This window comes from Theropithecus gelada, chromosome 1 (assembly GCF_003255815.1).
Source record: "Theropithecus gelada isolate Dixy chromosome 1, Tgel_1.0, whole genome shotgun sequence".
NCBI classification, from domain to species: domain Eukaryota; kingdom Metazoa; phylum Chordata; class Mammalia; order Primates; family Cercopithecidae; genus Theropithecus; species Theropithecus gelada.
In genome coordinates, this window is record NC_037668.1 from 55,253,675 (window position 1) to 55,269,045 (window position 15,371).

The window sequence follows — 15,371 nt, forward strand, 5'->3', positions numbered from 1 at the left end:
TGGACTCTGCAGGGTGAGCACATCTGTGACTGAATCCCTCCTCTTCCGTGTATTAACCTCGAGCAGGTTATTTTCCCTTTCCGTGTCCGTGTGTAACCCCATTTATAAAATGAGTGAAATTATTAAAAAGGGATGTTTGAGGCTGGGTGTAGTGGCTCACACCTGTAATCCCTGCACTTTGGGAGGCTGAGGCGAGTGGATCTCTTGAGCTCAGAAGTTTGAGACGAGCCTGGGTAACTTGGCGAAACCCCGGCTCTACCAAAAATAAAAAATTAGCTGGGTCTGGTGGTGCACACCTGTAGTCACAGCTACTTGGGAGGGTGAGGTGGGCAGATCGCTTGAGCCTGGGAAGCAGAGGTAGCAGAGAGCCGAGATCACGTCACTGCGGAGGTTGCAGTGAGCTGAGATTGCACCACTGCACTCCAGCCTGGGTGACAGAGTGAGACCCTGTCTCAGAAAAAAAAAGGGGGGGATGTTTGAAAGTGTCTAGTATACTACCTGGCACATAGTAGGCATTCAGTAAATGGTGACGTTATTATTTTTATTATTTTGAGATGGAGTCTCACTCTGTCGCCCAGGCTGGAGTGCAGTGGTGCAATCTCAGTTCACTGCAACCTCCGCCTCCCTGGGTTAAGCAATTCTCATGCCTCAGCCTCCTGAGTAGCTGGGATTACAGGCTCGTGCCACCACACCCAGCTAATTTTTGTATTTTTAGTAGAGACAAGGTTTCACCATGTTGACCAAGCTGGTCTCGACCTCCTGACCTCAGGTGATTTGCCCACAGCAGCCTCCCAAAGTGCTGGGGTTACAGGTGTGAGCCACCATGCCCAGCCCCAATGGCGACATTATTAATACTTGTTGAATTCCTTGCCCCACTATAGTTTAATAGTTAGGTAGGCAGACTCAGGAGTCATATTGCCAGGATTTGAATCCTAGATCTGCTTCTTACTAGCTGTGTAAACACATTGCTTTACCTATTTCTCAGTTTCCTCATTGTTAAAATGGAGTTAATAATACCTATTTCATAGGGTTGTGATGATTAAATGAGATAATTCATGTACAGTACCTGCTACATAGTAAGTGCTTAAGAAATGTTAGCTCTCATTTTGGTGTTTTACCTTTGAATCTATATTACAAGCAATTTTCCCTCACAGTTTAGCACTTATGTTATATATTTTTTAATTAATTCAAGCTTTTTGACATTGTCACCCCAAGCAGAGAGATCACAGTTAGTTTTGTGGAGACCGTGCATTATACATTTATCTTTTTTTTTTTTTTTTTTTTTTTTGAGACGGAGTCTCGCTCTGTCGCCCAGGCTGGAGTGCAGTGGCCGGATCTCAGCTCACTGCAAGCTCCACCTCCCGGGTTTACGCCATTCTCCTGCCTCAGCCTCCCAAGTAGCTGGGACTACAGGCGCCTGCCACCTCGCCCGGCTAGTTTTTTTGTATTTTTTAGTAGAGACGGGGTTTCACCGTGTTAGCCAGGATGGTCTCGATCTCCTGACCTCGTGATCCGCCCGTCTCGGCCTCCCAAAGTGCTGGGATTACAGGCTTGAGCCACCACGCCCGGCCCTATACATTTATCTTTAGCCACAGTGCCTGGAACAACATTGGATATATAGTTGGCATTCAATATGTACTTAATTGATTTTATCACTGCTAAGTACATTTTTCTTGGTCTTGCGTTTGATAATAATAGCTATCTTTAATTGAGTGCTTTTATGTGCAAGACATTGTTCTAAATTTAGCTTCGTATCATCTCATTTCATCCTCACAATGACCATATGAAGATTCTCTTATTATTTTCATTTTTTAGGCAAGGAAACTAAGGCATAGAGGAATGGAGCCTTTTACTCAAGATCACTCTGCCAGGAAGTAGCGGGACCAGGACAAGCATAGACATGAGCAGTGTTTTTGTTTGTTTGTTTGCTTTTTGTTTTTTGTTTTTTTTTTTTGAGACAGGGTCTTGCTCTGTCACCCAGGATGTGCCAGTAGTACAGTGGTGCCATCATAGGTCACTGCAACCTTGAACTCAAGGGATCCCCCCACCTCCACCTTCCAAGTAGCTAGGACTACAGGCATGCACCACCACATCCAAGTAATTTTTAAATTTTTTATAGAGACTGGCTCACTTTGTTGCCCAGGCTGGTGTCAAACTCCTGGGTTCAAGTGATCCTCCCACCTTGGCCTCCCAAAGTGCTGGGATTACAGGCATGAACCACCATGCCTGGCCATATAGGCAGTCTTAATTCAGAGCTATGCTGTTAACCGTTGAATATTCTGAAACTGGTATGATTAAAGGGAAATTATACCTTTGATATTTAGTATCCATTTTCACTTTAGTCTAGAACTTTACTGTTATAGTACAGTGGCTATTTTTTAAAGTCAGGTTGAGGGACACGGTGACTCACACCTGTAATTCCAGCACTTTGGGAGGCCAAGGTGGGCGGATCACCTGAGGTCAGGAGATTGAGACCAGCCTGACCAACATGGTGAAACCCTGTCTCCACTAAGAATACAAAAATTAGCAGGGCATGGTGGTGGGCATCTGTAATCCCAGCTACTTGGGAGGCTGAGACAGGAGAATCGCTTGAACCCGGGAGGCGGAGGTTGCAGTGAGCTGAGACTGCACCATTGCACTCCAGCCTGGGCAACAACAGCAAAACTCTGTCTCAAAAAAACAAAACATTTTTTTAAAAAGGTAATTTTCACTGTAGTGATATAAAAGCAGAATGTAGGCTGGGCACGGTGGCTCAAGCCTGTAATCCCAGCACTTTGGGAGGCCAAGACAGGCAGATCACGAGGTTAGGAGATTCAGACCATCCTGGCTAACACGGTTAAAAAATACAAAAAACTAGCCGGGCGAGGTGGCGGGCGCCTGTAGTCCCAGCTACTCGGGAGGCTGAGGCAGGAGAATGGCGTAAACCTGGGAGGCAGAGTTTGCAGTGAGCTGAGATCTGGCCACTGCACTCCAGCCTGGGCGACAGAGCGAGAGTCCATCTCAAAAAAAAAAAAAAAAACAGAATGTAAACACAATTTTCAGAGTAAAACACCGAGATGACTTCATTTTATAATCACCACATCGGCTATCGTTTTCTCATTTGGTGTAAATAATGTTTTTTTGTTGTTGAATTTGTTTGTTTTTTAAAATACTGAATTAGAGCATTAGATCCTGTTAAATGAAGAGAAATCTTTTTCCAACCTCTGATGATAGTTACTTTCAATATAATTTGACTTTGCTTTGACTTTGCTTTGGATGAAGGTTCATTTGGAGATTCAGATTCTCCCAATATCAGCTAAAAGCAATAAGGAGTTTTCAGTTTAGAGTAGTTCCTAGTGTGGATGTTAGCTGTAATGTATAACAAATTGATTTGCTTCATACTCTTTTAAAAGTTTTAGCCAGGATATGCTTTTTTAAAATGAGAGGTCAGTGATAGGAGAAATTGAGTCCTAGTTGTTTTTTTGTTTTATTTTGTTTTGTTTTTGAGATGTCACGCTCTGTTACCAAGGCTGGAGTGCAGTGGCATGATCTCAGCTTAGTGCAACCTCTGCTCCCGGGTTCAAGCGATTCTCCTGCCTCAGCCTCCTGAGTAGCTGAGACTACAGGCATGTGCCACCATGCCTGGCTAATTTTTGCATTTGTAGTAAAGACGGGGTTTTGCCACGTTGGCCAGCCTGGTCTCAAAACTCCTGACCTCAGGTGATCTGCCCACCTTGACCTCCCAAAGTGCTGGAATTACAGGCGTGAGCCACCATGCCCAGCAGAGTCCTAGTTTTATAAAGAACAAAATTGCTTACACAGAACTGAAGGACTTGTCTTTACCTTTGGCCTAGTCATCTGGTTTCTAGGATTATGTAACATTTCATAGGAAAAAACCAATTATTTTCCTCCAAAAAGTTATAGCACATCGATCTAACATAAAACCTTCATTTACTAGGATGCTTGGAAAAGGAGTTTTCTCATTAACCAAGTTAGCCAGAAGATTCAACTCATCCTGGTAAAAATATTTCCAAAAAGCATCACTTGACCAAGCACAGTGGCCTATAATCCCAGCACTTTGGGAGGCTGAGGCAGGTGGATCACCTGAGGTCAGGAGTTTGAGACTAGGCTGACCAACAAGGAGAAACCCCATCTCTACTAAAAATACAAAAAGTTAGCCAGGCGTCGTGGCACATACCTCTAATCCCAGCTACTCGGGAAGGTGAGGCAGGAGAATCACTTGAACCTGGGAGGCAGAGGTTGTGGTGAGCCGAGATCGCACCATTGCACTCCAGCCTGGGCAACAAGAGCGAAACTCTGTCTCAAAAGAAAAAAATGTCACTTTACTTTTTAAATTTTTATTCATTTGTCTATTTTTTGAGACAGAGTCTTGCTCTGTCACTTAGGCTGGAATGCAGAGGCATGATCATAGCTCACTGCAGCCTCAAACTCCTGGGCTAGAGTGATCCTCCTCTCTCAGCCTCTTGAGTAACCAGGACTACAGGCATGCGCCACCATGCTTGGCTAATTTTTAAATTTTTTGTAGAGGCAGTTCTCACTATGTTGCCTAGGTTGGTCTTGAACCCCTGGCCTCAAGTGATCTGCCCACCTTGGCCTCCCAAAGTGTTGGGATTGTAAGTGTGAGCCACTTTGCCTGGCCTCACTTTTCTTTTGATATTTTAAGTATGCTCAAGGGCAAATAAATGTATGTGTAAACATATTATTCCTTTGTGTACTTTAGGTTTACTGAAGGATACATCTCTTAGATGTACAATACATGAGTCACTGAGTTACTAGTTTTGAACAAATCCCTGGTGTTGGTGATTATAGAGGGCAATATACAAAAAGTTCTGCTTCTCTGGGTTCCAGTAAACTATGACACTGTTGTCCTTATGATTTGAGTTTTTTAGGGTGTCTGATACCTGAGTCTTGCTCAAAAATTTAAAGAAAATATCTTAATATTTAGGAATTTAGAAAGTGTTAAGGCTTAGATTCGTTCTGGTGCTTAGCTAGCAAATGACCCTATAATGTCCCCAACACCCCCACTTCCTCAACCCCTCCCTATCTCTACCCCCCAAATTCAGGTCATCCCAACAAAGGAAATCAGAAAAGTCTAGATGAAGAAGAGTTCTCCACTGAGAATACGCACAGAACGGCTGATTATTAATTGATTTTTTTCATATTCTATAAAATTCCCATAGCTCTGTAGCTTATTTAATAAATTTTGATAGATGATTAATAACTTTAGCATACTTCTAAAGTTTCCAAGGAATGCTCTACTTTTTAAAGACAGTCAGTAAGACGAGACCTATTTCCTTGACTTTTTTTGTCAGGTCTACCTTTATGTGTCATCATATATTCAACTATTTTCTGGATGGGTGTGTGTGTGTTGGGAGGAGTTATACATACACAAAAATGAGTAGAATGCGGTCCCTGCCTTCTAGAGGCATATAGTCAGTCCAGTCCTGTTTGTACCTTGCACTTACAAAGTTAAGAAAGTCACAGGTGGAACCTTTCTAAGCCAAACCTCTGGGTTGCAAAAGTACTCATTGGTTACACAGCATAATTCTGCGACTGGAGCTATTTCACTGTTACTGAATTTTGGAATTGAGCAGTGGTGGGAGTACTTAGAGATCATTTAGTTCTCACATAGTTGTAAGGATTTAATGAGAGAAAATAAAAACCTTACACAAATGGTTTAAGTATTCAGTAAATGTCAGTGAAATCTGAATATCATCTATAATTGGTGAAAAAGAGACCCAGTCAAAAGAAATGACTTGCTTAGTGACATGCATCTAGTTAGTCGTCAAGTCTGGCTTAGATTTCAGGCCTCATTATTCCTAGCTTATATTCTTCATTCATATCTTCTGCCTCAAAGAGCTTGCCAGAATGTAAAAGGGAGGCTAACTCAATTAATCAATAATTAATTATGTATCACCTGGGTGCCTGGCACTCTGCTGGACTCTAGTGAGTACGGAGGAGTATTCCCATAGGTACCAGGGAGCTGGAGAAGGGAGCAGGTTAGATGAAGGACATCAGCCTATCTGGAGCAGAGAGCTATTAAGTTAGGGAGGTATCAGATAAGTAGGGTGGGGCTAAGTGGAACACTGGGAAATCTAGGACTGCCCTGTGTGACTACATTCTTTTTCCTGTAAGAGTCAGCCTTTTGAGAGAATGTAATGTGGCACATTCCACTGGAGTTAGCCCTGGGTTTGAATTCTGCTTGTAATGACACTCTGCTCAAAACTTACCAGTGATTTCCCATTTCATTAAAATTCAAAGTCCTCATAATTGTTTGCAAGGCCCTATACAATCTGGGTCCCTACTACCTTCTTGGCCACCTCTTTACTGTCTCTTGCTTACTCTGCTCTAGCCACCCTGGCCTCCATCACATCAAGCACCCTTGCTTTGGGGACTTTGTACTGATTACTCTCTTCTTCTAGAATGCTTTTCCCCAAGATAGCTGTGTGGCTTGATCTTTCACTTTGGATCTCTGCTCAGTGTCACCTTATCAGAGAGGTCTCTCTGACCACCGTATATAACTAGTATCCTCTACTCACCACTGTCACTTCAGCCCTTACCTGAATTTATTTCTCTTTATACTCTGACCACTCTGTATAACTAGTATGCCCACCGCTGTCACTTCAGCCCTTACCTGAATTTATTTCTCTTTATATAACTTATCACTACCTGATATGTTTATTACCTATCTCTTTTCCTTAGAAAACTCTCGAAGGCAAGTGTCTTCTAGGACATGGAATAGTGTAGAGTAGGTCCTCTACTCTGAATGAATGACTGACTGAATGAGTTCTGTTAACTCTCACGAGCCTCATTGTGCTCGTATGCAACGATGGAATAATAATGCTTACTTAAAGGATTGTTGGAGTCAAATAAGTTAATGCTTGTCAAACCCAGTGTCTAGTACATCATAGTAGATGCTCAGTAAATGAAAATCCATGCCCTCTTTCATACATTATTTTTATGGCTGTCCAGTTAATAGCTTTAGTGGTATCCTGATTCCCATTTGACTTAGATAGGAAGGACATACCACATGTTAGTGATGAAGAAAAGTGGTTGTCACACATAATGCTATCTTAGCAGAATGCAATAATTATAGTGCTTATAATTAGAACCATGGAACCACTGAGCTATAGGTAACCCTCACTTAGTAAAATAGATATCTTTTAGAGAAGTCTTGTCAAAAGGCAAATTTTGAATTAAGTGAATCCTATATTTCTGTTATAAAACGGGAATTACATTTTTGTTAGGAAAACATGGTCTCAAAATAAGATGAAATCATAATCTGAAGTGCTACCACCCTATATATACTTGACTCTGGAAATGTTTGCTTTGTATCTCCAACAATGCAGTAATTTTGGCTAGGGAGAAATAGCTTGTATTTACTACTAAGGACTGAGTTGTTCCATTTCTGTTTAGGAATAGAAGCACCCATCAATCAGTTAGAAGATTTTTGCCTAATCGTTGCTTCTTATCAGATTTAGGGACTATTAGCATGTCATTAGTATTGTAAGGTAACTGGTACTTAATAAATTTTAGCTTACTTTTTTACTAATCTTGGTGACCAAATTGGGGACAAGATTATGACTGTGTCCCCCAAATATTTTTAAAGAGTACCATTACCAAAAAGTGAATTTGGAACAATTAATTTTTAAATTTCAAAATTCTAGTAAGTGAGGGTTCTTTCTTGTTGGACATGGGAGCATTATATGTATACTGTTTCTATAATATTCACAAATTATACAATATACATCGGTTTCCTCATTTTCTTCCACTGACCCAGTCATTTAGCAGGCTGATGTTTCACAAGTGAAACTGGCATTAATCCAGAGAGGATAGAAAGGGCTCTCACAAAGAAGGCTGAATGGCTGGAAGAGCCATTATGTTATGTTATTTCTTGAAGTTCTATTGAAACTTGATGGTAAGTGTGTTACTTCTGGGCAGTGAGTACTCTATTCCTATGTTCTGTACTCCAGCTACTTGTAATAGAAGACAGTGAATGCTCTTGGAAAGCAAGGAAGCAAACAAGAAATCATGTAACAAACTTCCAACCTCTGTGAATGAATAAATCTCCCCATCCTCACCAGCAACCAGAAAAAGCAAATAGAAAGTAAGGCATAAAAGAAATGAAGGGCTCTATTGTTGTTGCAGAAATCAGTAAGGGACAGGAGTGTTCAGAGTCCCAGGTAGGCTGGTATTAGAGTATTCCTCCTTTTTGATAGATGATCAGTTCCTCTGGACCTCTGCTTTCTTGGTTTAGGATAGGAGTTAAACATCCAGGATTCAAACATTACCATTCCTAGTCTTAGCAAATATCTAGGAAAAGGTAGAGAAGGCTGAACAAAACCATATATTTGACCGTATGATGGATAGACAGCACAGTTGAAAGAACATAACCATTGGAATCTGATGTACTGGGCACTGAATTTTTGCTCTGCTACTTATTAATTGTAAATACTTGTATAAGGTACTCAACCTCTCTAAATACACTTCCTTACCTGCAAAATGAAAGTATATCTATTAAGGGTGGCTCACGCCTATAATCCCAGGACTTTGGGAGGCCGAGGCGGGTGGATCACAAGGTCAGGAGATCGAGACCATCCTGGCTAACATGGTGAAACCCCGTCTCTACTAAAAATAAAAAAAAAATTAGCCGGGCGTGGTGGCGGGCGCCTGTAGTCCCAACTACTCAGGAGGCCGAGGCAGGAGAATAGCATGAACCTCAGAGGTGGAGCTTACAGTGAGCCAAGATCGTGCCACTGCACTCCAGCCTGGGTGACAGAGCGAGATTCTGTCTCAGGAAAAAAAAAAAAAAAAAAAGTATATCTACTTGAGATTGCTGTTGTGAAAATTAAAAACAGAATGTATACAAAGCTCTTAGTATATAGTGCCTGGCACTTAGAGGTGCTCAATTGATGGCAACCCATTATTAGTAATAAGTATACATTGTCTTTCCAAAAATATTTGCTATAGAAAAATTATTGTATTTGATTTGAATTTTTGTATTGTTGCAAATTGATATCTGGCCTAGAGGCCCTGCTAAAGGTGTTGAAATTTTTAACCATTGCAATAGGAGATCTAGGAAAACAACAAATTTTGGGGGGATGATAAACAAAACCACCACCTTCTACTTAGTGACATAGTTACTCTATAGGAGAAAGGTGAACCTTATAATTAGTTTTTGGAGGAATGTGTGTGTCAAGGTTTTGATCATAGCGTGGTCTCTGTTAGTTGCATGTATTAATACTTATTCTGAATGTGAAGAGACCAGGGATCTTAGAAGTAGGGTACTCATGATGAATGTATTTTTCTTTTAAATAAATCTTTTTCTTCCTATCTCCCCAGCTGCTCAGATAAAGAATTTGATGAGCCAGCTAGGAACTAAGCAGGACTCAAGCAAGCTACAGGAAAATCTGTGAGTAACTTCCTGACAAGGTTGGGTTTTGTGAGGGCCATTTGAGGACACAGCATCCTTGCTGCACGGCAGCTTAGGTTTCACGTCTGGGAAGTCAGAATGAGAGGCGGTGGGTCATGAGATAATAGTTGGATCTAAAAGAGGGGCAACAAAGTATATTAATGGATTGTGATTTCCACTGCCTTTCAAAGTCCTTGAACTCTGGTTCTTTCTCCTCTTGGGCAGTTTAGCAGAACAATTTAAGGAAGTAGAAAAGGGAATTTGTACCGCTATTAAACTATATTCTGCTCACAACTCTGCCTAAATGAGCTTCCTCGTTGGCGTAGGACTCCGCATGATCTAGTCTAACTGGATTTCCAACTACAGTCAGCCTTCCATATCCATAGGTTCTGCACCTGTGGGTTCAACCAACCACAGATAGAAAATATTCAGAAAAAAGGTCTCTACTGAAGATGTACAGACTTTTTTCCTTGTCATTACTGAAACAATATAGTATAGCAATTATTTACCTCGTATTTACATTGTATTGTGTCCAGAGTTGGTTCCTTCTGGTGGGTGCTTGGTCTTGCTGACTTCAACAATGAAGCCGCAGACCTTCGCAGTGAGTGTTACAGCTCTTAAAGGTGGTGTGGACCCAAAGACTGAGCAGCAGCAAGATTTATTGTAAAAAGCAAAACACAGCTTCCACAAGATGGAAGGGGATCTGAGCAGGTTGCTGCTGCTGGCTGGTGTGGCCAGCTTTTATTCCCTTATTTGTTCCCACCCATGTCCTGCTGATTGGTCCATTTTACAGAGTGCTGATTGGTCCATTTTGCAGAGGGCTAATTGGTCCATTTTACAAACCTCTAGCTAGCCACAGAGAGCTGATTGGTGCATTTTACAGTCCTAGCTGCAGAGTGCTGATTGGTGCATTTTACAGTCCTCTTGTAAGACAGAAAATTTCTCAGAGTTCCCACAATCCAGAAGTCCAACTGGCTTCACCTCTCAGTATTAGGTAGTGTAATCTAGAGATGATTTAAAGTATATGGAAGGGGGTGCCAGGTGCAGTGGCTCACGCCTGTAATCCCAGCACTTTGGGAGGCTGAGGAAGGTCAGGAGTTCAAGACCAGCCTGGCCAACATGATGAAACCCCGTTTCTACTAATAATACAAAAATCAGCTGCTCGTGGTGGCAGGCACCTGTAATCCCAGCTACTCAGGAGGCTGAGGCAGGAAAATAGCTTGAACTCAGGAGGCAGAGGTTGCAGTGAGCCGAGATTGCACCATTGCACTCCAGCCTGGGCAACAAGAGTGAAACTCTGTCTCAAAAAAATAAAAAATAAAGTATACAGGCCGGGTGTGGTGGCTCATACCTGTAATCCTAGCACTCTGGGAGGCCGAGGTGGGCAGATCAACCAAGGTTGGGAGTTCAAGACCAGCCTGACGAACATGATGAAACCCCATCTCTACTAAAAATACAAAAATTAGCTTGGCATGGTGGCACATGCCTGTAATCCCAGCTACTCAGGAGGCTGAGGTAGGAGAATCACTTGAACCTGGGAGGCAGAGGTTGCAGTGAGCTGATATCGCGCCATTGCACTCCCAGCCTGGGTGACAAGAGTGAAACTCCGTCTCAAATAAATAAATAAATAAATAAAGTATATGGAAGGGTATAGGTTCTATGCAAATGTTTTGCAATTTTATATCAAGGATTTGGCGGGAGGAGGCCCTGGAACCTGTCCCCCATGGATACTGAGGGACTACTGCATATATATTATTAGCAAAATGTAATCAGAATGGCCCAAGGGGAGCCTGAGGGAGAGAATAGTAGACTGATAGTAGGGACTCCTGATTCTTTTTATCACATCCTCTTCTGCACCATTTCTGCTTTTAGTGCTGTTCTTCATCTTTAAAATGTACTGAGCAAGCTGGGAGCAGTGACTCACACCTGTAATCCCAGCACTTTGGGAGGCCGAGGCGCGTGGATCACGAGGTCAGGTGATCGAGACCATCCTGGCTAACATGGTGAAACCCCATCTCTACTAAAAATACAAAAAATTAGCCGGGCATGGTGGCACGTGCCTGTAGTCCCAGCTACTTGGGAGGCTAAGGCAGGGGAATCGCTTGAACCTGGGAGGCGGAGGTTGCAGTGAGCTAAGATCACGTCACTACACTCCAGCCTGGGTGACAGAGCAAGACTCTGTCTCAAAAAAAATATATACAAAAATTAGCTGGGTGTGGTGGTACGCACCTGTAGTCACAGCTGCTTAGGAGGCTGAGGCAGGAGAATTGCTTGAACCCGGGAGGCAGAGGTTGGAGTGAGCCAAGATCGTGCCACTGCCCTCCAGCCTGGCGACAGAGCAAGACTCCGTCTCAAAAAAAAAAAATATATATATATATATATAAAATATACATATAAAATAATATATATAAATGTATAAATATATAAATATAAAATATATATCTATGTATATATCTATATATGTATGTATCTATATATGTATGTACATATATATGTGTATATATATATCGAGCATTATTTTTTGTTTCCTACCCTAGACAATGTGAGGTGAGAGAATGACTATTATTTGTGAGCTTTTTCCAGGGAAATGTGAAATATCTCTGGGTATTTTAGCACTACCTGGGATATTCAAGCCACTGATTGAGTCCCTCTTGCTTTTGACTCCTTTTTTTTAAATCCTAGAGGCCCATTTGCAGTACAGAAAAAACATTAATAATTAGTAGTGTGGTGTGTTAGCCCATTTGGGCTACTATAACAAAACACCATAAACTGAGTAGTTTAGAAACAACAACTTTGTTTCTCATAGTTCTGGAGGCTGGGAAATCCAATGTCAAGGTGCTGGCAGATACAGTCAGGTGAGAGCCCACCTTTTCATAGGTGGTGCCTTCCTCTTGTGTCCTCACTTGGTGGAAGAGGCAAGGCAGCTCTTTGGGGCCTTTTTCGTAAGGACACCAATTCTGTTCATGGGGGCACCACTCATGATCTAATCACCCTCCAAAGGACCCCATCTCCTAATATTATCACCTTGGGAATTAGGATTTCAACATATGAATTTTGCAGGGGCACTAACATTCAGATCATAGCATGTGGTTTCACTGTTGTCCCAGAAAGCCTTTGTAGAAATGGCTGGATACTAGAGGAAACCACAAATGAAAGGAGTACTTTTTGTATTTCTACTACTTTCAGTTCCACTTAATATATTACATATTCTTTCCTCTTCAATTCCTCTTCCTCCTTACTCCTTTTGTATTTTTAACAGGTAGGGCTTCTTTGTTTTGGAGGGAAGAGCCAGAAAGTTAGGTATAAAGAGCAGGTAGGAAGCCAAGGATAAGGCTAGAAAAGAGCCAGCTTTTTAAAGCAAGACCATGGGATTAGCTCTTTGGAGGTTGTTCCCTAGGGTAGGTAGGAAGCTATGCTTTTAATACACATTTCATCTAACTGTCTGTGCCTAGATTCTAGCCAGCGGACTATGGCAGTAATAAGAGAGTTCAGTATGTTTAAACTACTTGATGTAGGTGTGGGCGGCAATTGTTCTTTTTATATTTTTATGAGAACTGCTGATAGCTTTTCTTCTCTTCCCAAAGAGTTAAAATTCCTAATCTGTGCTTTCTTCAGCAGGTTATTAAAGCAGGTTGTTTCTGCTCAGTGAAGGTACCTTGAAGTGGGTTTGCCTGGGTAATATTTCTGGAATTTTGTTGTGAACCTGGGCATCTAGGGACTCATTTCTTCAAATGGCCCTTCATTCCCTACATTATGAGACACTTTGAGAACAAAGTGGTTCTGAGTATAACCCTCTCAAGAAGTGACAACATCCTGAAACATATCTTTTCTCTCTTAGGCAACAGTTACAACACTCTACAAATCAGCTCGCCAAGGAAACAAATGAATTGCTGAAAGAATTAGGGTCCTTGCCCCTTCCCTTATCTACTTCAGAACAGGTTGGTATTTTCTGTTTTGTTTATTAATAGGAAAGGACTTTGTGTTAGTAGAAAGGCAGTATGTAGAACAACAAAAAAAAAATAATAAGTTGGCCTTTGGTGCTAGATTGATAGATGTCCTCTGCACCTTAGTTTCTTATCCATAAAGTGGGGGATATGTGACTGTTGGGGCAATAGAAAGAATGTATGCACCATATGTGGCAAAGTGCCTGCGTTTAGTAGGTAATCAATACGTGGTGGCTGCTGCTATTATTAATAACATATTATTAATATATTAATAAAATAGAGTTAACTGAAGAGGAATCTCAACGTTTACATCTCTTTGGGGTTTGGCTAGCAGTTTTATGTTTGTAGGCTTGCTCCTTTCTCCTAGGTTTTTTTTTTTTTTAATTATTATTTTTATGTTGTTGTTGTTGTTTTAGAAACAGGGTCTCCCTCTGTCACCCAGGCTAGAGCGCAGTGGTGCAATCATAGCTCACTGCAGCCTCCCACTTCTGGGCTCAAGCAATCCCGTCCCCTCAGCCTCCTGAGTAGCTGTGACTACAGGCATGTGGCAATGTGCCACCACACCCAGCTAATTTTAACAATATTTTTGTACAGACAGCATCTTGGTTTCCCAGGGTAACTTGTGGTTTCAAGCAATCCTCCCGCCTCTGCCTCCCAAAGTGTTGGGATTACAGGCGTGAGCCACCATGCCCAGCCTTCCTAGTTTGTTTTGTATCCATTATCTATAAATTTTAATGAAACATCTTTCTTTCATGTTTTGCAGTTACCTTCAGGTTCTGTCATGAGTTATTCACAGGTCTCACTCAGGTTAAGGAACTGCTCAGGGAAAAAGGGTTCTCTTTTAAAGTCATTTTCTTCAGTGGCCATTTAAATCCTTTAGAAACACACAATTTTTACTGAGATTTATTGTTCCCTAAATATGCCGCATTCCTGAAGTCAGATGTGTCCCTTGTTCATCATGGCTTGACTTGTCATTCATGATGTACCTCAGGTCTCCAGTAAAAAAAAACTTCCTGCATCTACCTTCCTATTATGATTCTGTTTTGCTTTTAGCTTCTATACCATTTGTGGTGGCACTTAACTTTTATTGCTTTTTTAGTTTTATTTTATTTTTGAGATAGGGTATTACTGTGTCACCCGGGCTGAGTGCAGTGGCAATCGTAGCTCACTGCAACCTTGAACTCCTGGGCTCAAGGGTTCCTCCCACCTCAGCCTCCTGAGTAGCTGGAACCACAAGTGTGCACCACCACACCTAGCTAAATTTTTAAATTTTTTGTAGAGATGGGGTCTTGCTATGTTTTCCAGGCTAGTCTCAAACTCCTGAGCTCAAGTGATCCTCCTGCCTTGGCCTTCCAAAGTACTGGGATTACAGACATGAGCCACTGTGCTTGGCCTTTATATTGCTTTTTATTACTGAACTTTTAAAATGATAATGCCCTATATCTGATGGCTCTGAAGACAAAGCCTTTCAACTTCCCTGTCCTGGGTTGTTTTTCAAAGTATGGGTTGTGGGTAGTGTAACATGAAGTCATTTTAGTGTATTGAGATGAGCATTTAAAAAAACTTAAATGGAGTAGAAGTATCAGAGTCTATACTATGTACTAATGGTAAATATTGTTATATGAGACTTTTGTTTCATACATACATATGTGTATGTATGTATGGATCATGATGTCAAATTCTTTTTTTTCTTTTGAGACGGAGTCTTGCTCTGTTGCCCAGGCTGGAGTGCAGTAGCACAATCTTGGCTTACTGCAACCTTCGCCTCCCAGGTTCAAGTGATTCTCCTGCCTCAGCTTCCCAAGTAGCTGGGATTGCAGGCACCCACCACCACGCCTGGCTAATTTTTGTATTTTTAATAGAGACAGGGTTTTGCCATGTTGGTCAGGCTGATTTCGAATTCCTGACCTCAGGTGATCGGCCCAGCTAGGCCTCCCAAAGTGCTGGGATTACAGGCGTGAGCCACCATGCCTGGCCCATGATGTCAAATTCTTATTGTAAATCTCTAAAAAAAA

General features: G+C 41.7%; 1 protein-coding gene across 3 annotated transcripts in view; it reads left to right on the forward strand.

The window, feature by feature from the left end:
* Positions 1-15,371, forward strand: part of STX12 (syntaxin 12) — a 51,284-nt gene that overhangs the window by 7,744 nt on the left and 28,169 nt on the right. For all 3 annotated transcript variants that reach the window (XM_025393005.1, XM_025392997.1, XM_025393011.1), the window contains exons 2-3: positions 9,343-9,412; positions 13,251-13,350. In XM_025393005.1, coding sequence (XP_025248790.1) covers positions 9,343-9,412; positions 13,251-13,350 — 170 coding nt within the window. The remainder of the gene's footprint in view (positions 1-9,342; positions 9,413-13,250; positions 13,351-15,371) is intronic.